Source organism: Solea senegalensis, unplaced genomic scaffold (genome assembly GCF_019176455.1).
Source record: "Solea senegalensis isolate Sse05_10M unplaced genomic scaffold, IFAPA_SoseM_1 scf7180000017154, whole genome shotgun sequence".
Lineage (NCBI taxonomy): Eukaryota > Metazoa > Chordata > Actinopteri > Pleuronectiformes > Soleidae > Solea > Solea senegalensis.
In genome coordinates, this window is record NW_025322259.1 from 245,166 (window position 1) to 267,500 (window position 22,335).

Sequence of the window (22,335 nt, forward strand, 5' to 3'; positions counted from 1 at the left end):
AATTGTTTTTAATCTTTTTAAACCAAAACGTTTTCATTTGCCTTAATCTTACATCTTCTGCACAGCGACGCATTCATTTTGCAACTCTGGAAACGAAGAACATTTCCTTCAACTGACAAATAAACCACTTAGAAATAATAATACGTTGTTGTTGCCGTTAACGTGGAGAAGATGGAGAGTGATTTTTTTTTTCTTCTTCTTCTTCTTTTTTAGTGAAAATACTGACGAAACACATTCAATATCAAACATGAAGGCAAGTGTTGTTCAGACCATCTGAAAAGTCTCCTCGCTCCTGTTCACGTGCGACAGGTTGAACGATCCCTGTGATGCAGCACACTCTCCAGGCAGGCATAGATATGTTTTTTTCTTTTTTATACTTATTTATTTATTTATTTATATATATATATATATATGTGTGTATATTTAAATTTTTTTTTTGTTGTTGTTGTTGCGTGCTTAATCCTCACGACTCCACGGGGGGGGGAGGGGGGGAACGACAAAGCACGACACAAGCAGCTACTGTAAAGATACATCACGATCAAAATGCTGTCGGTGTGAAGGTTCTGGTGTGAAAGTTCTCATGACCTGCTACAGGGTTTTCTTCTCTACACACATCTACGATGACGACGGCGTGACCCCGTTGGTTTTGGTCTGCAAGGATGAATCGAAAATTCTTAGAAAGCCGCCGTTTGTCGTGAACGCTGACAGAAAACAGTTGTTGTGACCTGCTGCTCCCTCATCTGCTGACGTGTTTACTAATTGTAAACATTAAGCTACATTTTTTTTAATCTGCAAGGGCCAGTTTCCTAGAGAGATAGATATAAAAGTTTGTCAAGAATGAGACGGCATTTTTAACCACTTTGACGAGGAGTAAATAAACTATAGACTGTAGAGATGGACACAACTTCACTACTTTCTCTCACTGCAAAAAAAAGTGTAGGGATGAGCCGATATGAGCCATCTAATGTTAGCAATTGTAAGTTCCAGTTGTTATGACATTAAATATCTAATTCAAATGTAATCCATCAAACAAAAATAGCAACAAAAAAAAACACTTGAACGTAATTTCGTAACATCCCCTGAAAATTGAGAAACATGGTAGCTACGGTGATACAGTATTTAAAATGATTCTACACTTAGACAAATATACTTATATGTGGTAGTACATAAGCTCTTTAAGACCTATACTACAACCAGTCACCAGGGGGCGACTGAGATGGTTTGGCTGCCATCATCCATCCATCTTTACAGTCTACAGGAAAGGAAAAAAGTCAAATTTATGATCACAATGCCTAAAAAATGCATCATCTTTTCAAAAATTGTTTTTAATGACACAAATGTTGTGCTTAAATGACAACATTTAGAAGATTCCATACTAATATTGACATGTGTGCTTTTAAAACACGATGAACCGCCGTAGATTTGAACATTTTCATGGTTTCATTTAAATTCTAACTAGGACAGGAGCCCTTCAGACTTGCTACGATTCACTTCAGCTCGCCAGGTCACAGCGACTCTATTTTTTCTTTTTCTTTTGAGCTTTTGCTTATTGACGTTTCAGTTACAGGTCGTGTGTGTTTCCTTTTTTCCCTCTGCAGTGATCAAGTAAAGACCTTTCAGTCACAGACAAGAAAGCTGGTGTTAAATTATGTCTGCCAGTCCAATGAGAGCTGCTGCTGCTGCTGCTGCTGCTGCTGCTGCTGCTGCTGCTGCTGCTGCTGCTGCAGACACAGGCAGCCACATGCTGCCTTTCCCCTTAAGTATAATTATGCCACAGCGCAGGTTCATTATGCTTCTCCTTTCTCTTCACCTCCAGAGATTTAAAACCCCAGCGAGCCTTGAAATATATATGATGTGCGTGAATAAGTTGCATTAACAAAGGCTTTGCCACGTTTTATGGTCGTTTCCCACCGAATTTCGGCACATATACATATATATATACATATATATATATATACACATACATAATAAAGTTCCTTTCATCAGCAGCATAGACGCAAGAAAGAGAAGTGATAAGTCACTAAAATTAAGTATAAATTTGAACTCTGTATCAATTAAGTTTGGTTATTTACACTACATACGCATTACTAAATGAAATAATATTATATAATATATCATATTTTTAATATTAATGAATGAAATAAATGAAATAACAACTTCAGCTGCAAATTCCTCAATTCCACGACAGGGCACACTTGAAAAAGAGATTTTTAATCTCAATCCTGGTGAAATTAAGATTAAATAAAATGTAATTAATGTGAGCGAACTACAACTCTGCATACATGTTTTTATAATTCTGATCCTCTATAGCAGATACAGTGCTTAACAAATGTATTAGATCCACCACCCAAAGTCACAGCTGCTCTAAACTAACAGCATTGGTAATAATCAGAAATCATTTTTGTAAACATTAATACACCAGTAAGTGATGCTAAAATATAAAAATGAGGATTGTTTCATAAAAAAGAAACCCCAGGACAAATAGTGCAGCATGTTATTATTTCTTGATTAAGATGTGAAATTATAGTTATTTACTTGCATCCCTGAGGAGAAAGATTAGTTTTAGTGGTTGAACGTTAAGCTTGATTAACCTCCGCCTCACATTTGAGAATAAAAAATGGTTTTCATTCAGTTTGACATTTTTATGACGGGTGATCTCATACGTTTGTTATTCACTGTATTTTATATTTTGATATCTTCCACTTCATCCAGTGTGTCTTTATCACGTTTGTTCACCTGCTACAGACGGTTATTAACTACTCGTTACCTCTGACAGAGAAGAATCTTTGCTCCAAGTGAGATCACACGGTGTCCTTGATGACACCCAGCGCTATTTATCCAGCTCGCCATATTCCACGCTCACCAACCGCTTATCTGACATAAAATCCTGGTTGACTTCTAACTCCCTCAAATGAAACAGAAATCCTCGTTTTCTCCACATTATCCAAAGTTGACAGTGTTCCCCCCCCTCCCCTCTGGGTTAAGAGTCTGGGTGTCATCCTCATTCCAATCCCACATCAATAACATCGCCCGCATATTTCCATTTTTATCACAATATTAATCGACTCCGCCCCTTCCCTAACACCCCCATGCAACTTCAGTCCTTGTTCACAGCCTCGACGGTAACGCTCTCCTCTCTGGTCTCCCTCACAAATCCCTCCATAAAATTCAACCGGTCCAGAATTCAGCTGCCCCGTCTTCATCGTCATCAGAACCCCCTTCATTCCAGCACATCCTACAACAACTCCACTGGCTCCCGGTCAAGTCCCAGAATTCAATTCAAAATCCTCCTGTATGCTTTCGAGTCCATCCACAACCTCGCCCCTCCGTATCTCTCCGACCTTCTCCGACCTTCTCCGACCTCACTTTACCCTCCAGAGCTTTCAGCCGCTCTGCTCCCCATCTCTGGAATTCACTCCCACCAGACAACCACAACTCTGAGTCTCTGCCCCTCTTTAAATCCAGACATCAACTATCAGATGTCAAGATAAGATGTCAGTCAGGTGTCTGGAGAGATGCTCAAGTCACAGACTGCTGTCAGTGAGGAGGAGTTCAAAGGTATATTGGTCTTAGGCTTTTTTCAAAGACCAGTCTGAGGAGTCAAAATGAACCCGAGCTGCGGCCTGTGTTCCTCTGACTGCTGATCTGTCAGACGTAAAAACACCGACTCTCACAAAGAGAATTTTCTTTGTCACAGTAGGTTTTAAATTCACAGCTTTTTTTTTTTGTCGGCGGTAAACGACGACGATTTGTTTCTTTCCTTTCGCATTCTAGTAAAGTATCTCCGTCATCATCATCGTCATCATCATCGTGAGGAACATGAATCTGTTAAACACCCGCCCGCGACTAATGAGCATAATCTGAGGTAAAGACTTTGACTCAGCACAATTGGATATGTAAGCTACTTCCACAAAATAGTTCTAAAATGTGAATTCTATCATAATAAAGATCGTACAACAAATAGAACATTACCTTGTTACCAAAAAAAATATAGACTAGTAACATTTAGGATCGTCTAAGTTCTAAAATAGAGTCTAAGTTGCGACAGCGTTCGGGTTGCACAGTGAAAGGATGTTCTTTTCGCAGTTCGAAAACCTCAGCGGTTTCCTTTTTCTTTGTCTTGTTTTGGTGTAATTACCCAACAAACAATAACATCGGGAAATAAATAAATATTGTAAACATCGTACCGGTACAAAAAGCACAGGTTGCAAGACGAGGTCAGAAAACACGGACGCGAGGGGCAGCGCTGATGGGTTTCACTCCTCCTCCATCGACTTCTCAATCTCCTTCAGCCTGCGGACAAACTCCTGAGCCTCCCTGTCTCCGACGCGAGCTTCCAGCATCCTCATGATTGGCTTCTCTGGAGGGGAGAGCAAACAGATGAGAGCGCTTCCTACACCTGACACAAATATGACTAGATTGAATGGCTTTTCATGGTGTATTGGAGAAGTAATTGGAAACCCAGACCTATACACTCCCCCTTCCCCCCCGGTCCCCAAAGAAGACAATATTAAATTTGAAAAGAAAGAATTTCCTGATACAGCCTGGAGCTACGTTCATGTACCGCTGGGTTTACTGCGAGACAGGTGCAGAATGGCCGGCTGCACGCTCTTCCCGGCTGCCGAGGCGTTCGGTCTCCCCGGCCAGCAGAAGTCGCTCAGGGGAGCCAGGGCTTCGCCGGCGAAGTCGTTGGTGGAGAGCCAGTCGTAGTCCATCACAGTGAAGGTCAAGCAGGCAAACCTGTGTCTGTACTGTTCAGGACTGACGTGGCTGGAAAACACAGGAGACGAAACAAGTCACACTTGCAGCGTAGACCACTTTGTGTTTTTTCTCCGGGTGAAAATCGATGCATTTTCTGGTTCAATTTTTCTTTACGACTCACAAGTAAAAGAGTTCGTCAAACACCGGGTGCAGCGTCTTGAGCTTCACTTGCGTGCGTTGACTCTTGGCCATGGGGAAGAGGTGGTGAGGACAGAGCTCCACGATGACAAACGGGTCGCTCAGACCTGAGGGAAGAGTTTGAAAGTTGGACGGCAACATTGAAAACACCAGGCTGCGTTTGACTCAGACTCACCGTTGGCGTCCAGTGCGATGATATCGGCAGCGTGAAGAATCTCCACCGTCAGTCTCTGTTCTGGAGCATCGTAGTAGCACTTGACGCTGATCCGACCGTAACGGGTATGTTTGAGTGTTTTCTGCAACATTAAAGTACATCGTATCATTCAGAGTAAAAGCATTTTTACTTTTAGTCCAGGTCAAGAGCAAGGTTATAATAGTTTTTGTTTCGTTTTGACTTTTTGTTTTTGGAATTAGTTTGTTTTTATTCATTTTTAGAGCGGGTTTGTTAGATTCGTTTTTAGTGTTAGCTTTAGGTGCGAGATTCGAAAAGGTGATAATAAGTATTGTGTCTCAGAATAAATACACTTCATATGAATCCAGGAGGATTATGTAAGACGAAAACTAAGCACAAAATGTTTTTTTCCATTTCAGCCCTTTAACACCTAAGCCTATTTGCACTTTACTGCCATGTTAAAATGCTGATGTAACAATTTAAAACAAAGAAAAACAGTATAAAACATATTTAAAATAACATTTGTCTTGAAGACTCAATGTCCAAAAACAGGCCAAAAAAATGGAAACTTCTTGGTCTTTATTTTCGGTATTCCGTTAACTATCGTGACCTTGGTCGAGAGACGGCAACGTTTGACTCTCAGATGTAAGAACTACAGAGGACACAGTGCTGTGCTGTCCAATCAATACTTCTCTGTGGACTCAGGGGCTAAAATGATTGTCAGGCAGGTGAGATGAAACGCACTTGGTGGGAAATCTTCTCCAGGTAGTACTGTTCAATCAGCTCAAAGGAGGAGCATTTATTCAGCCGCAGCTCCTCGTCCAGGACCTGAAGCAGCGTGAGGACAGGTCACAAAGGGAAGGAGATGAATGGCACAGTGGGGTGGAGCCACATAAATCCAAACCTGATTGACTGCAAGAAGACCTACCTTGTAGTCGCCACTCTTCATGTCCTCCAGGGAAAGACGCTGTCCATTAGCGTGGAAAAACTGCAACACCGTCTAAAAAACAAGAATTCATGTAACACTTACTGTTCCGGAGGTTAATATGTGTTATTCTAAGAAGTCTATCCTCGAGTCCAAGCGCAGGAAGTGCATGAATGGATGAATGAACTGACCATGTGAACACATACAGTAATGCCTCAAGACAGCTGACCTACCCAGGGAGGTGGGTGAGGTAACCGCAAGTCCAAGAGAACATTTGCGCCAACATTTTTAAAATAACACAAACACAAGAATGTGATGGATGAATGGACAGAGATGGATGAGAACATAAACCCACAGGCTCATAGTAACTGTATGTATTCAGCGATAAACAGGTTTGTGAAGACACAGTGGACCTGGAACTTCTTCTGCATCCAAAATCTAAAACGTTCATTCTTAAATCCAAGTGAATGTTTGTACCAATTTTCACAACAACAATGGTGGATGGATGTTTGATGGATGGTTGATGGATGGATGTGCAAGTTGACAAAATAATGTCTTTTTCCCATTGCAGAAGTAAAAAAAGCTCGGAGCAAATATATTTATGGACAAACAAGTCAGAAATATTTGAAATATCCTACTCACAAGAATCGGACGGATGGACGGATGAATGGTTGGATGGACGGATGAACGGATGGGTGTGCTGGATGATCAAATGGATCACCATGGCTGTACCTGGTGCTAAAGCATGTAAAGTGGCATTAGTAGAATGATGTTCCTGCACCGTGGAGACACGTTTCATCATTTCATTTACTGATTTCACTGAAGTAGGAGAGCACAATTAATCAGCCAGTCCGCTGAAAGACAGACTGCAGAGAAACTGCTAATTTTGTTAATGTTGTTAATACAAAAAAATAACATCTCTGTGAGCCAAACTCGGCCCACTCTTCTCAACAAGATCAGCTCCAACGTTGTCATTCACGAGGGACCTCAGTGAGTCACTGAGCTACTACCTACGGACTCCCCACTCTAATATATGCTAATGATTGCATGATAGTGGCAAGCATACCGAGCTCATTAAAGGACGATGATGATGATGATAATGATGACAGCAGCAGTAGCGTGGACATACATCTTTTTTATATGAAGAAGACTACTCTCCCCTGTGGAGTATGGCGTATATTTCCATGCTTCCACACAGCACTGACCTCCACCGTGTACTGGAAGCGGTTGTAGAACTCCACCTGGACGCCTCTGTTTTCCACGACCGTGTCCAGGATCATTCGCAGGAGCAGCTCCCACATGCTCTGGAGAGCTCTGCGAGAGGCGGCAGACACAACGAGATTGCGCACAAGTTTGTGTTTATTAGCACATCCAATTACACCCCTGTACCCCAACCCCCCCGATAACAGCCTTGATAACAGCCGTATAATAATAACCCGCAACAAAATACATGTCTGGGGGGGCGTCGCCGCAGCAACGGCAACGCAACCTCATACTTTTAAAACGGGGATTTATTTTATGGGCACATTCGTGAGCGGAGCTGGAGTGAAACAGTCAAAATGAAACAGATGTGATGATATTTTGATTAAATTCTGCACAGCCTCATCTAAGTCCAGATGACTTATACTTTCTCCAGGCCTTTGTGCCCTCAGACATTTTGGTGCAATATCTAAGTCAGGGCTCTCAAACTCAAACGACCTTGAGGTCACTGAGCATCTAGTCTGGTCAGTCGGGGGCCTGTCAAGTGAAAAAACAGTTCAGTAGAGCTGGGCGATATGATCTTCCAATTATATCCCAATAAGAATATTTCTGACTATATTATTCAGATTTTCAAAATAAAAGTTTTTCACAATGTTCATGTGTTTATGATGCATAATGCCAAAAAACAAACTATATATAGCAATAATTAACTCATTATATCTTCATATTAAGTTGCGGGCTGTGTGAAATTGATTGGGGAGCCGCATGTGGCCCACGGGCCGCAGGTTTGAGACCTCTCTTTTAAGGAATCTTGAGATCCTGGTGCAGCTTTGCCTTTTCCACGTGTACATAAATGGACCTCCGACTCTATGTGGTTTATTGAATGTTAAAAATCTCCTTTAACTGAGTGTTTATTTTAATCAGAGACATTTTACAGCTTTATTCAAGCATTAATATTGTTTTTCACCATTACTCCTCCACAATTCCCAGTCAAAAATGGCCATCATAGAAAATGAAGAGTAATCTTATACGGTATATACGACTTAATACATACACAAGCATTCATTTTCTCATGCTTTTGTACTGAATGTGCCTTTAGATGTATGGCAACACGGGGAACAAATGAACAATTACAACCATTAGCAGTTGTGTTAATCTGCTCGTTGCACAAAACAAATTGAGACCCACGATATAATCACGGGAAAGAGAGTAATTACCTCGTCAGGTTTTCCTTCACAAGGTTTTCAGTGAGAATGAGCATCGTGTCCTGCAGATACTTCATGAGAGGAGACACAGCCTGGGGAATAAAAGGACAATGGAAGATGTTTCCGTGCAAACACCCACTGCTCTGACAATGAATGAAGAAGAAAGAAGTCAAGGCCTTACGTCGTCATTGTTGATGGAGTCGGGTGAAAGGCTGATGTGCTGGATGTACCTCCGCAGCTCAGGCATCATCTGCACAGAAGTAACAATCCCGCACGCTGTGTTTACATACAGAGCATCGCAGTAGGCAGCAATTCGAGGACAGAGTCCATTGACAACAATATCAATTTCACCTCACAGGACGCAGGAGGTGCTGCTCTACTTCTGCCTCCGTCTGAAAGTTTTTAAATCTGAATGACAGCTTTCAAACACTGTAGTCACAAAATAAAAACTGAAATCACTGTAATTGTAAATGGACTCAGGTGAAGAGGAGTGAGTGGTTCACAGGACACAGTGACAGAAACCTTTTATTTTGCTGCTCAGACGGCGGTTTAAAAACCACGTAAAGCACCAAACATGTTCTTAAGACGTCATCGACTAAAAAGGTCCAGTGTGTAAGAATTAGGGACATCTAGTGGTGAATCTGCACACTGCAACCAACGACAAACAACAAAAACCCTTCCTTTTCTTAATTTTGAATTAGGTTTATAAGGCTCTTGCCTTATGTCCATAAAGTACATTATTCTCAAGCTGTGAAACACAAATAAGTTTCATTTTAAAGTGGTTTATACACTCAAACCTACATACTTATAGGCTGTATATTTAAATTCTGCAGATTAAAACCTCCTAAAAACGGGACCATAATGTACCAAAAGTGAGCCTTTTTTAAGCATAGACCTTATATTAAAAAGATGGACTTACGTTTTCCAGTTTGCCAGTGAAGCTACTGTGGGGATATCAATAAATTGCCGGTGCATTTTTGGATGAACTTGTTAATATCATTACTGTGATTTTGCGTAAATCGTACTGCTTCGGGTACAACCAATAACTTGACTCATTTATCGTTTGAAATCTTTGTCAGCGTTAACGGCTGTCACCCCTCTCGCCCCCTTTCACACACGTGAGTGACAGGAGAAGAGGCCGTGAGAAGATGTCAGCCTAAATTCTGCAAAGCGACGCTAGCGGTCTTGTCTCGGTCTCGATACACTGTGGTCTTGGTCTTGACTTGGTCTCGGTTTAGATTAGGTGGTCTTGACTACAACACTATTGGTTGCAGGTAACGTGTGTGAAAATGTCAACATGGCGGCGGTTAAATTGTGAATTTGAGGCTGGAAAATGAGAGTTCAGATTTTTTTACGGTACATTTCTGTTTTTCTCTGGTGTCCTCAGTTGCTGCTGTGTTTTCACTGAACTCACCCCCACACACACACACACCTGCGTCTCAGCACAGCGAGGGTGCAGATCAAAGTCAGCGGTATCTAACACACTGACAAAGTACCTCATTCCACGTTACATGAAGTCACTGCCAGCAGAAACCTCACATTATCAATGCAAACCCCCTTTTTCTTGGAGGCATTTAAAAGTAGAGCAGTGGCGTGTTTTCATATTTTCACACTGACAAACTGTCACAACACTACCTGAGGGTCTCGCCCGCTCAGGTGTGGCAGCGCCACAGGCGCTCACCTTGTCAGTGAGCAGCGCGATGAGGCGCTTGGCCTCTCTCTGCAGGTCCAGGTCCACGTTGAACAGCTGCCCATTGAGCGCCTTGTACACCTGATCCTTCCCGTCCACGCCGCAGGACTCCTCCATCGCCCGCTCCACACCTTGCCAGTCCAAGTCCTGGGGCAGGCGGGCCAGGAAAACGCGAACGTGCTCTGTGTTGTTCAGGGCGACGCAGAGCTGGCGGCAAGCGGAGAGAGGGGGTGAAATAGAGAGTGGCGGAGGTGAAGGTGGGAGGTGGGTGTGTGTAAATGACAGGAGTGTAAACATATCCGTGCCCCTTTGGAGCCTCGCGTGTTGCCAGGGAGAACACTTGCTGACATTTACTTCCCACGTCATTGTCCTCCCTCCCCCGGCTCTGCTTTGCTTCGGGCGTTACCTGCACTGTGAAGCTCTTGTGGTCTCGGCCCAGCTGGTTCCTCTCAATCTTGCGCGTTATCATCTCTGAGTAGCAAACGGCCTCACTGCAGAAGTTCTACGAGGAAAATGACAGTTGCTCTCTAGTAACATGGTGAAAGCAAGGCTTATCAGGGATCAATATACACTATATGGACGGCTGAAACATTACACCTTCAGGAACTGCTAATATGGACTTTTACAGCTTCCACACTTCCTCGAGATTTTTGAAGTGTTTCTGTGTGAATTTGTGTAGAGCATGTATGAGGTCAGGCACTGATGTTGGACGAGAAGACCCTGCTCAAAATCTCTGTTCTAGTTCATCCCAAAGGGGCTCGGTGGGGTTGAGGTCAGTTGAGTTCTTCCACACCAAACTCAAAGACAAATCAAAGTTGGAATAGAAAAGGGCCTTCTTCAAAGCTTTTGCCACAAAGTTGGGAGCAGAGCATTGTCCAAAATGTCTTCAGGTATGCTGACGTGTTAAGATTGTCCTTCGTCTGAGATAAGGGGCCTAGACTCTGATTGAAACACCTGAATTCAATACTTTTTTTCCATATAGTGTAAATGTTCTATTTCCATTTACTTAAGCATTAGTTGGACATGACTCTCTTTGTTTGCGGTGTGAAGATCTCAGGAAATAAGAAGACACCTGGCTACCCTCAGCCGCCCGCATCAAATACAAATCACTGATGCTAGCCTACAAAGTGCTTCATGGATCTTACTTAAATGCTCTCCTAAAGGCTCATGTTACCCCTCGACGACTCCGTTCATCAAAGGATTGTCATCTGGTGGTGCCAACAATCCAGACTCTTCTCATGTGTCATTCCATGCTACCGAGCGCTACCAGAACAGGGCCGCGCGTCCTTGTCTATCTTCAAGAAGCTCTTGAAAACCCAGCTCTTCCAAGAGCACCTTCTGTCCTCGCTGTGCTATCTAGTGGAGTTCTTTCCTTATTCCTCTTTAGTAAGTCGCTTTGGATAAAAGCGTGTGCTAAATGCTCATATGTGAAATCAAACGGGAAGAAAGACAAAGACATGAAAAGTCTCAGAAGTAAATTCTACTGCTCAGAAAACGCAGTTATTCAGCAGTTTGATGGGTTAAGCACTTCTCGTCCCCACCCACCCTTACGGTGCTGCTGTATACGCACAAGCGCTCCCTCTGCTATAGGTCTGATAGTTTTGCTTCAGTTCAAGTAGTTTCAGAGGCAGAAGAATAACATCAACAACAACAACGACAACAACACAAGTTACCAAAACGCTATCTAGTGCAACTTTAAGCCAGAACGAGTTGTCGTCCTGAGGTGCGTGGGTCTCCTCTCTGAGTCGTGTTTGTGTGCGTGCAGGAGGACGTGACTGTACTCGTGTCAACGCTAAAAGAGCAGCACTCACGTCTGTCAGTCGAGTGACGAAGATGAAGGCCCCCGCAGAGTCTGGCCAGGCCATCTGGAGCCAGATCTCCCGTACCTGGCTGAAGCAGGTTGTCACCTCCACTGCGGAGGAGCTGTGAAGGGCCTGCTGCACGGACTCCAGCTGTTCACCACAACAACAACAATAACACGCAGGGAGTTTATGAATGAATGAATGAATGAAACACGCAACATGTACTTTTCTACTTCTATGTTTATGAGTCTATGTGACACTGACACGATTAATTGGCAGAAATTGGCTATAATTCCCCTAAATAAGTGTTTTTATAGCCTTTTATATGTAGTTTAAGACAATTTTTATGTTTTCTTGTGATACTTTGATCATATTTGAGTCATTTTGGATTTTGAAATGAATATTCCTGGTACGATATCGCCGTGACCATCTTCCCTTGTGAATCTCTTGTTTTATGTTGTATTTCCCTCGTTTCAGCGTCGTCGACTGTGCACACCCATTCCCCTTCAGTTCCACCCACGTTCTGTTGTCCCCCCCACGCAGTTCCATCTTTGTGTCCTGTGACTGTCGTGTCTCTGTTTCATCCCAGATAAGATTATTGTATTATTATCCACCTGCAGCGAGTTCCTTATTAAAAAACCTTATTCCTGCCAGACTAGACTATTTCCTATTCTTTTTAAAATTAAAGTTCACCAATTTTTTTTGGGGGTTTGTAGAACTTGGAAAGGTGTCTTCTTATGAAAAACCCTTTTATCAAAGGCTCAATGGACGGAATGATTACATATTAAAATTGGGCTATATTTATAAAAAAGTGATGGATGTTAATTTAAGTGTCTTGGGTGTGAATTTTTTTCTTTTTATATGCATCAGTTTTTTTCTTTTTCTTCTTTTGTTCAATGGTATTTTCTCTACGTGTCATCTGGAGCTGTAATAAAACACAAATCTTCACACTGCACTCACCTTGTCTGACTCCACTGCCTTACGGATCCTGTCACACGATCTGTCGTGAATGATCTGCAGCCACTTGTGAATCGAGGATTTGAACCAGTTATGGAAGCCCGTCAAGGCCAACATTTTAGCATCCCTGTCGGCGTCAGACAAAACGCGTGTGAGCACAAAACTGGAGACCAGACGGATGGATCCAGCCGCAAATCTCTTAACCAAACGGATTTAAACCAACTTGAGTGGAAGAAACTCCCGGAAGCCTTTGAGGATTTTCAAAGACATGAAGAGCTCGTAGATGGTCTCGCCCATGGTTTGAGTCAGTTTGGAACTCTCCTGCTCCAGCGTCCCACACACTCGCTCCATCGCGCCATTCACGTCGTCGGCCACCTGAGGGAACGACGAGAGAAGTGTAAAAAAACTCGGGCAGCCGCAGAAAGAAAAGTTTTCACTCTTCACGTATTCAAGCACCTACCTGCTTCTCCAACTGTCTGTATGATATGCTGAGGAAATCTACTTTCACAGCACTGTGGGCACAAAAACAAAGGACACTTATAAGTGTCTCTGTAGCAGCGAGCAGGATCATCTTTCTTCTTTTCTTTGTGATTTATTCGGTATTGAGGTTTTCAGACTCTAGCGCAGCACAGAGCTCAAAGAGGATTACAGTAAGCCGTAACTTTTCATACGTGTGGTTTGCTGAATATAACAGCAGCAAATCTAAAAAAGGTGGAATGAAATGAATTAGTATCACTGCTAAATCATGTGGCCTGAGTGTGCCGGTACCAGGATCGTTTCAAATAAAAGCTGGTGGGACACTGCTGCCAAACTAAATCCCCAGAGTCTGAACTTATTGAAATAATTGAGTTAAAATCGCTTAAATAAATAAAATGAGTTAAATAACTTAATATTCTCACAGCTTTCACTGGTTTAGAGTGTATAGTAAATGTAGGAGAATCTTGTCAAATATCCCACAACATTTCATCCAATCAGGAGCCAGAATTCCAAAAAGAGGTTAAAACAGTTTCCCGCCAAATGCCTTGAGCACAGAAACGGAACATTTATACTCTGTTTTCATCCATTTTACGTCCGTCCGTCTCAAACGTCATCTCCGTCACCCCCTGTGTGCCATTTGCATTCGCATGGATGTTTACGCAATATTTCCTCTAGAGGGCAGTGCCGAGTACCACGTCGAAATAACCAAAGAGAGGTCGATGACAAGCAGCATTTTCAATATTTCCATATGTCCGCCGCAATGTTTTGACAACTTCCTCCGTCAGATATCCCCTCGAATCAAACATGGCGCATTCCACGGCGTGTCAGTGAGTGAAGCCGAGCGCCTAGAAGTCACTCTCTTGTTTTCTGGCTGCAGGGATTAGCCGGCGAGCTCTGGCAGCCAGTTTTTAATGCTCATAGAGGCTCTTTTTGGTTGTTTTCCTGACTGATTGGACTATTTACTGTATAATAAATGCCCCCACGATTTCCAGCGGTATTGTCATTGTGCGACAGATGAAACGAACGCATGTCCGTCGTTTGCGTAGAACATAAATGGGCCTTAATGCTATAAGCGCCAAAAGATTTCCCCGTTTTCCAGCTCCATTTCATGGAATTATCGTCTTCTAACGTGTTCACCTGTAGAAGAGTTTGTTGTAGATTCTCTGGGCTCTCTGTACGTCGGCACACACGGCGTCCACCACATGGACCAGCTTCTTCAGCTGCTCCTCCAGAGTCTGCACGACATCCAAGAATCACAGTACGACGACGATAAATGATGAATTTTGAATGATTAAAAACTCATGAAAATCAGGACAAACTTACCCCAACCTCTAGTTTATAACGTGCAATCAAGCTCTCGTACCACTCCGCTGTCCCTTTCTGTTGAGACAACGACACAAATGACTTATTTGCCACTTTTCTTCTTACTCTGCGGGCGTTACATCATTTGTTATTCTTGTCTTTTCCTGCACTCTACTGTGCACCGTCTCGACCCGACTATCAAAACTCATTCTCATTATGTGGCAACATGTTCAGGATGACAATAAAGCAGCCTTGAACCTTACGACGCTCTGTAAATCAACACCATGCAATGCAATTAAACTCGCGATGATGGGTCACCGAATTGTAATGCGGGAGAATTTCATTCCCGCGCTGCACCTGATATTCTGTCCTTGTATAACAATTCCAATTATCATTTTCTAATATGTGTCAATACGTATAATTTGCTGTCTACTGCTTTACATATGGACATTTACTTTAGTTGCCTCCCATGTATAGACCAGAGAAGTCTTTTTATCCCTTTTTATTCCCATTTTTAAGTGACTTTATATCTTCCGTTGTGCTGCGTTTGCGACAGCAAACATGACCAATTTCACCAAAGGTTACATAGCGTTGCTTTAAGTACACGTACAGAACTTCATTTTTTGATTGTTCGTTGTTACCTTGACAGCAGTGGTGATGTCCAAATGCAGCTCATTTCGTAGCGGGCACACAGTCTTAAACGCACGCATGTTTTGCATGTAGCCAATCCCCCTGGTGCACACAGACAGGAAAAGAAATAGCTTTATCTTTAAGCTTTCATCTTTCAGGTCAAATAAATCAATTTGAAGTGTTAATCGAAAGTTATTTGACAAAATTTACCGAGTGTGTTACATTCTGGAGGGTAAGTTTGTTTGTGTAGGTGTATTATCGCTTTATAATTAAAATCATATGGTTAAAATGAGCCTGTCATTATGTCCTGAAGGCAAGGACCTTGCTTTATGACTTTGCAAACAAAGAGGAATGACGTCCTCTCTGGTCTGTGCAGGCCACCGTAGTTCCCTGGTGTGACCTTTAATGTGCTGTATATGAAAAGTGGCAGCACATTGTACATTGTGGGTCATTTTTATGTGAGGAAAATGCTGGATGAGACCATTTTAAATGTTAGAGTTCATTGACTTCATGGTGAGAATTAAACTCTCTTAGACTCGTTTCTGTAGGTTGCTTTGCAGTGTAGGCAAAAGTCTTGTCCTCTCTCAGATCACTTTATTTACACTATCCTGAGACGTTAATATAGAATTATTGATCCATAACATCAAAAATCTGTTGCCTACCCCAGCTTTAAGGTTTGGTTTTGGTTAGAATGAGGTTTGGGGAGAGGGATTCAGTGGTTATGCATTTGATAGAAGTGTGTTTCTGAGGTTTCAGTCACTTCCTTTGATTCCCTAAAGGTAATTTGAGGCTGAGAGAAAAAAGGACAGTGACTTTAGTTTATCAAAAGCAGAACATTTCCTCTATACCAACAAAGCTCATATACATTTGTTGTTTGTTTACCGACCTCTCTGGTGTAAATGTCCCATTGGACAACAACACATTGTTGACGATAAAATCAAGACTAAATGCATCGATTATCCATGAAATCCACCGTGGACCCTCATGTTCTCAGAAGAATTCATCTTTACGGTTTACGGTGATTTCCATCATGCTTTGCGATCAAATTGCATTTATACCGTATCTAAATCTGTAATTTTTAGTTTAACGCTGTGAATGACATAATCAGATTACTGCTTTTACTGCTGGAATGGAAGCATTATGTGATTTAGAGGATATAAATGTTGTCTGGGGATAGATACGAAAAAAAAGAAAAGGCCAGGAACCAAATGTGTAAAATCTCTTTTTGATATGAGAAATGATTGAGGCGCTGCTCCCTCCACAGAGTGTGACTGACTGCTTGTAGTCTCGCTCTGTGTGTCTCTGTTGGGGTGAGAGGTTGAGCGTGTTGTTGATATGGCAGCACGGCGCGGGTGCGTGATGTGATGTGATGGCAGTGTGACTTTACCTCAGCATGAGCTCGTAGCGCGTAATGGCAGCGGCGCTGGTGCAGGGGAAAACCTGACGCATGTTCTTCATCAGGCACAGGCAGTGCTCTGTGTACAGCCTGAAGCTGTCTGACAGCTGCCTCTCCTGGACACAGGAAGGGCCCTCAGTTATAGCTTCAAGAACAATGGCCGCGAGGCATTTTTGGCTGAACCAAAAACCTTGATGAATGTCAGTGAAGAGCTGAGCTAATGAGGTGACTGTTTCCCGATGATGAAAGGTTTGTTCCTACCACGAAGCCAGCGGCGGAAAACCTACCAGGTCTCCCCTCACAGTGGGAGGGTCCCACTCTGCATCGATGGTTCTCAGGAGGCGCAGCAGCAGGGAGTAGCACACCCTCTGGGTCCGATGGTGGCCGCTGTAGCACTGCCAGCGACTACAACAAAAAACAAAGCGTTTACCTTTTTACCTCGATTAAAAAAAACATTCACATTTGATTTGATCAATGTCATCCAGCCGTTAAAACTCACATAATGGCCTGTTGGAGAGGTGAGAGATCAGTCTGCACCGCGTGGTGAGTCAGCACAGTCCAGGCTGGAGGACAAACCTGTCCGTTCCAGTTGTACGGCTCTCTCTGGAGTCACACGTGGTGGATATGCAAGTCATTTCAATCAATCATGGGCTACTGTGGCGAGTACAGGGAGAGTCTGTTTCCCAAAGTGCCCATACACAAATACAAATCCTGAACCCGGAGCAGGATTACCACCAATATATATGTCTTTGGGCCATAATTTACAAATGCAGAAAAAATCCACCCAAATCCACCCTTTATGCTTGAGTTTATGCCAACGTCCTTGGTGGAGAGACGATAGTTTTCACCCACATGAAAATACCTTTCTAAAACACTAACGTCATACTTAGAGGGCAGCTGCGTCTCCGAACACAAAACAAACTTCAACCACTCACCAAATGTTCACTCTATCAAGAAGGTAAGAATCTTCAAAACATTCTCAGACGTTCAGTAAATCCCTATCTTTTACACAGGGTTCCCACAACTCGGTTCAAATTCAATGACTTTCTAAGGACTTTCCAGGACCATTACCCTCAAAATCAAGGACGAAATGTGCTGACACAGCTTATGACGGGAGGGCAACTTGTAGGAGTCTCTTCACCCATGGCGTCCACTTTTATTGATTGAAGTGACTGCCCTCTGGGATCTTGGTCAAAGCCAGACTTTGTCATTTCCTTCGGTGAGACAGAGAATTTTTTTCTCACGTCAACGGCTAAAAGAGACAGTGGACAGCGTCCACAGCGCCGCTAGTAATTATGACTTGAAGTTTGTTCTGCGTAGGCCGAGTCTTTGTACATTAAGCAATGAAAGACGCTTGATACGGGGCGACATTTACCTAAATATCAACTGTAAAACATCATATCTGTCAAAACTCTGTGGATTTGAGCGGTAAGTCCAATTTAACCCAAGATAAATTAATTTAAACAAGAAAAAAAGTGTTGTTACGGCAGAGAATCTTCATTTATAAAGATATTTTTGACTAAACAACATGGAGGAGACTCACCTTAACATGTGCATGCTCATACTCCACAATCTGACTCAGCAGTTTCTTGTGAATGGAGATGTTTGATTCCTTCTTGGATAAAGTTGTGTCTCTCTGATTTGAAAAAAAACCATATTACATTATGTATAATGTGAACTAAAGACGACAATCTACATTATGTAACACGTGCAGTACCTGGTTGGTGAAGAGCTTCAGCATCAGGTGACACTCTCCCTGAACTTTGGATGCACTCGACCGTGGCTCCAGTTTGAACCATGTGTCGTAACCGATGACAGGAACCTCCTGCAGCGAGGAAACCAGTTCATTATTGGCACTGATGCAGTTCCAGGGAAATCCTTTTATTGTTCTTTTTTTTATGCAGTCGTGTTTCGTTTGTGCACATCCGACTTTTATAGCCGTTTGTTTTTGAACTCGTCCACTTTGAACACTCACGTTCAAAGAGATGTTGATGCAGCCGAGGAAGTCGTCGGCGTTCTCTTCGGAGCCAGAGGACGCGGAGCCGTTGGCACGCACCGACTTTGCGATCTGCTTGAAATACCTGAGAACACAGAGGGCAGCGTGTGAGGTGGAAGCCAAGGTGTAGGCAGCTCTTTAAAGGGGAACCAGGTGGCGCTCTTGTTTTTGCAGACCTGAAGAAGATGCTACGGCTATAGCACTCACAAGAATACCTTCATTTACAGCTGTGCAGAAGTGTGACTGTTTATAAACAGAAAATAAACGCCACAGTTGCCCAATCTGTCTCTTTTTCAGTTGTAACTTGTGTAGTGGCGTAGCGAAAATTGAAAGTTGACTTTTATTCATTCCAAGATTTATTAAAAAAATATCACATTCATAGGGTTGGGGCCAATTTTGGCCAATTTTTTTATTTAACATAAACATTTATTAAACATTTTTTTGGTTCAGTTATATGTAAAATATGCTCCAACAAAATAAACATTTTTAAGACTTTTATTAGATGAACTGAAAACACCAATGAAGGCCCTGTTTTATTGGATTGGTGAATTCAAAGGCTTTCCTCACACTTTTAAATTTGTGTTTACTTTTGCATTATTAACTCATGTTTCTTTTATTTTTCAGAGTTAAAGAGGAAAAACTGCACATCCTCCCAGGATCACTTTGTCCCATTCTTTCCGGAGACACGTCTGCCGTTCCCTGATCTCTCCCTGACACGACTGAACTCGCCGAGCTCACATCTTAATTGACAGTGGGCTTCCCTGTATGTCAGACTCTATTCAAGATGAAAAGATTAAAAAAAAAGAAGAAAACAAATGAACAAACCTAATTGACAAGCCGGATGCTATAATGCGCAAACTTAATTCAGATGAAAATAACCCTTTTGATTGGCAGCTAGAATGTATTCATCTGCAGACGGCGGCAGAGCCAGTTGAATGAATGAATGAATGAATGATTCATAAACGTAGGGTACTTTGGCACAAAAGGGGGAACCTGTGAAGGAGTGGCATTTAAATCTTTCTGCATGAGATGACGGCGATGATGTAGATTCCTCTACCTGCCCATTCCTCGAAGTCCACTGACTTCATTGAGCTTTTTGCAGGCTTCAGCGACAGACACGTCATCGTCGTGGTCCCTGAGGACAGAGAAGATGAGACAGACGTCATGGGAAACCCTTAAATCCGGAGAGAACATGCTTGCAAACATGTTCCTCTACTGACCAGTGTGGTTCCATTCTACACAGACAGTTTGAAACCGAATCAGATGACGTTCAGGTAACAGAAAAAAACACATTTTTAACACGTTTCTGTTTTGTGCAAATTACATTTTAACAGTTCTCACACGCTGCACTTAAACAACCATCTAAAGATTCCATATATTTTCATACATTTAATGTATTAACTATTATTATTATCATTAATATTATTATTGTTATTGTTATTTTTATTATTATTATCATTAAGCTTTGTACTGTCTGGTTTTAATTGGAATTTGTGTGTTTGAATGAAGTATGAAGTGCATAGAAATGGCCATTATTAGAAATCTTAAAAAAGGGAATCAAATAAACTAACCATCGTTGAAATTCTTGGTTTGTGTCTCTGTCTGATTGAAAATTGTACAGTAAATCTATAAGAATTTAGCAGAAATGGAAATAAAAAAATGAAAAAATACTTAGTAGAATATGTAGAAAGCATTAGCTGAAAAAATAGATGAAAATACTTTTTTGTGTGTTGTATATTACAATCAGCATTGAAGCAAATATAACACAACTGAATAACCCAATGGCACATGGCGGGTTAGTGGTAAGCACTGTTGCCTTGCAGCAAAAAGACCTCTGGGATTTGTGAGTCAGAATAAGGGCCTCTCTCTGGGTGGAATTTGCATGTGCTCCCATGTGTGGATGTGAATTTTCTCCGGGTTCTCTACAAACCTCATGTGGAGGCTAAAGCAGTAGACAATGGATATGGAATAACCCCATAGCGTTAATGTCTACAAATCTTACCAGATGTCCAGATGTAGTAGGTCATTGTGGACGTCATCTATTTCACTGTAAAAGGGTGAAAAAAACACAACATAAACCAATAAAAAACTCCTCACGTGCATGAGTAAACACTGACAACGAACAATTAAATCAGCCCACAGAGACATGATAGATCTGGGTGTTAATGTGAAACTGTGAATCCCTCCCGTCACATGCATCATCACGTCAGCTACAAAGAGTGAAAGAGTTGCACTCACAACACGAAGTGCTCGTCCCACACTGGGTTGAGAGTCTCCGGTTTGACCTCGGTCACCTGGATGCACCTGGCGGGCAACACCTCCTTGGTGCTGGATCGCTTCTCCAGCTTCTCCCTCCTCTTCCTGAAGCTGAACTTTCTCTCCTTCTTCTCCTCCATCTCCCGGGGACTCTGGCCCACCAGGATTCCCAGCATGCAGTAGGGGTCACTGTACCCTGGCGGGTGTCAGCGTGACACAAAGAAAAGGTCACTGCAAGTGTAAAACCTCTTTCTTGTGCCTGCGCTAATGATGTTGTTACAGCAGCGTGGGGGTTGGGGAATACGGGGACGCCATCAACGCAGTTACAATCACCGTGTTGTGTTTCTTTCTTTTTTGTTAAAGTGCTCGTCAGTGTAATCAGTGTGAGTGGACGTCACTGGGTTTGTCTGAGATTCATTACAGGTCGTATGGGAAGTGGGCACAAGTAGTTTGTTATGGTCAAAGGAAACGATGGAACTGTATCAGCCCATTAATAAAGAAATGAGTGATTTATGTGTACGGCTTAATACTATGTACATAAACTGTAGTACACACGTCTGTAATTATCATTCAAAACAATAGCGTAATTATTACTTTTATTGTCACACAAATGCCAGTATATTATATGCAAACAGCACATACTGTACATGTGGAGATATTGACTTTGAAGATACTTTATAGCAGCTTCAATTTCAATATGAGAGTTATCAAATGTAAGTTTCACAAACTTGTCGCACTGTTGTTTTTATTTAAAGGGGAATTTTGATCATTTTATGAAGCAGATATGTAAATAAATGCTACTTTAAAACATTATGGAAGCAGTAGAGTATACATATATGGCTTTTGTCGATTCCTACTCTGTATCATGGATAAACATCTGCCATAAAAAGGTCTATATACACTGCATATTTTTCCTGAGGAGAGACCCCCCCCACACACACACACACACACCCTGGACATTCCCTGTTCACCCCCCTTCTCCTCCCATCAGAGCCAGAACCAACAGACCGAGGAACAGCTGTGGACGTGCTATAAGACTATAAAGCATAAGTCCACACGCCTTTCAGATCGAGTGCAATACACAGCTTTTTCTTTAGCTATATATTTATTTCATACAGTATACGTATGTGTATTTTATTTATTTGTTAATATTTTACATATATACTGTATATTCTGTGACAGTCAACAAAATGTCCAATAAAATGCTCAAATTCTTTTTTTAAAACTGCATTTCCTTTATTCCCACTACCATAGACATCTAAAACAATAAGAAATTAAAAACATTCATTCACACACATGCCACAATACAATTACTTTTATGATTACTATATATACACATACATATATATAGACATGTATATATATATATATATATATATATATATATATATATATATACACATATATATATACATACACATATATATA

General features: G+C 42.0%; 1 protein-coding gene across 3 annotated transcripts in view; it reads right to left on the minus strand.

Moving 5' to 3' along the window:
- Positions 1 to 4,162: 4,162 nt before the first annotated feature.
- baiap3 (BAI1 associated protein 3) overlaps positions 4,163 to 22,335 on the minus strand; it is a 32,169-nt gene continuing 13,996 nt past the window's right edge. Inside the window, exons 7-33 of one of the 3 annotated variants that reach the window (XM_044018409.1) lie at positions 20,890 to 21,103; positions 20,654 to 20,698; positions 19,709 to 19,786; positions 18,631 to 18,736; positions 18,373 to 18,480; positions 18,199 to 18,291; positions 17,155 to 17,258; positions 16,943 to 17,060; positions 16,647 to 16,771; positions 15,271 to 15,361; positions 14,651 to 14,707; positions 14,465 to 14,562; positions 13,311 to 13,362; positions 13,074 to 13,225; positions 12,854 to 12,977; positions 11,903 to 12,043; positions 10,498 to 10,593; positions 10,083 to 10,298; positions 8,583 to 8,651; positions 8,414 to 8,493; positions 7,202 to 7,310; positions 6,000 to 6,071; positions 5,816 to 5,899; positions 5,075 to 5,195; positions 4,883 to 5,006; positions 4,565 to 4,770; positions 4,163 to 4,360 (exon numbers count right to left, since the gene is read on the minus strand). In XM_044018409.1, coding sequence (XP_043874344.1) covers positions 4,257 to 4,360; positions 4,565 to 4,770; positions 4,883 to 5,006; positions 5,075 to 5,195; positions 5,816 to 5,899; positions 6,000 to 6,071; positions 7,202 to 7,310; positions 8,414 to 8,493; positions 8,583 to 8,651; positions 10,083 to 10,298; positions 10,498 to 10,593; positions 11,903 to 12,043; positions 12,854 to 12,977; positions 13,074 to 13,225; positions 13,311 to 13,362; positions 14,465 to 14,562; positions 14,651 to 14,707; positions 15,271 to 15,361; positions 16,647 to 16,771; positions 16,943 to 17,060; positions 17,155 to 17,258; positions 18,199 to 18,291; positions 18,373 to 18,480; positions 18,631 to 18,736; positions 19,709 to 19,786; positions 20,654 to 20,698; positions 20,890 to 21,103 — 2,987 coding nt within the window. In that variant the 3' untranslated portion in view covers positions 4,163 to 4,256. Of the gene's footprint in view, positions 4,361 to 4,564; positions 4,771 to 4,882; positions 5,007 to 5,074; positions 5,196 to 5,815; positions 5,900 to 5,999; positions 6,072 to 6,641; positions 6,735 to 7,062; positions 7,311 to 8,413; positions 8,494 to 8,582; positions 8,652 to 10,082; positions 10,299 to 10,497; positions 10,594 to 11,902; positions 12,044 to 12,853; positions 12,978 to 13,073; positions 13,226 to 13,310; positions 13,363 to 14,464; positions 14,563 to 14,650; positions 14,708 to 15,270; positions 15,362 to 16,646; positions 16,772 to 16,942; positions 17,061 to 17,154; positions 17,259 to 18,198; positions 18,292 to 18,372; positions 18,481 to 18,630; positions 18,737 to 19,708; positions 19,787 to 20,653; positions 20,699 to 20,889; positions 21,104 to 22,335 lie in introns of those variants that run through there. The other 2 variants (XM_044018410.1, XR_006359421.1) reach the window with 2 other exon arrangements.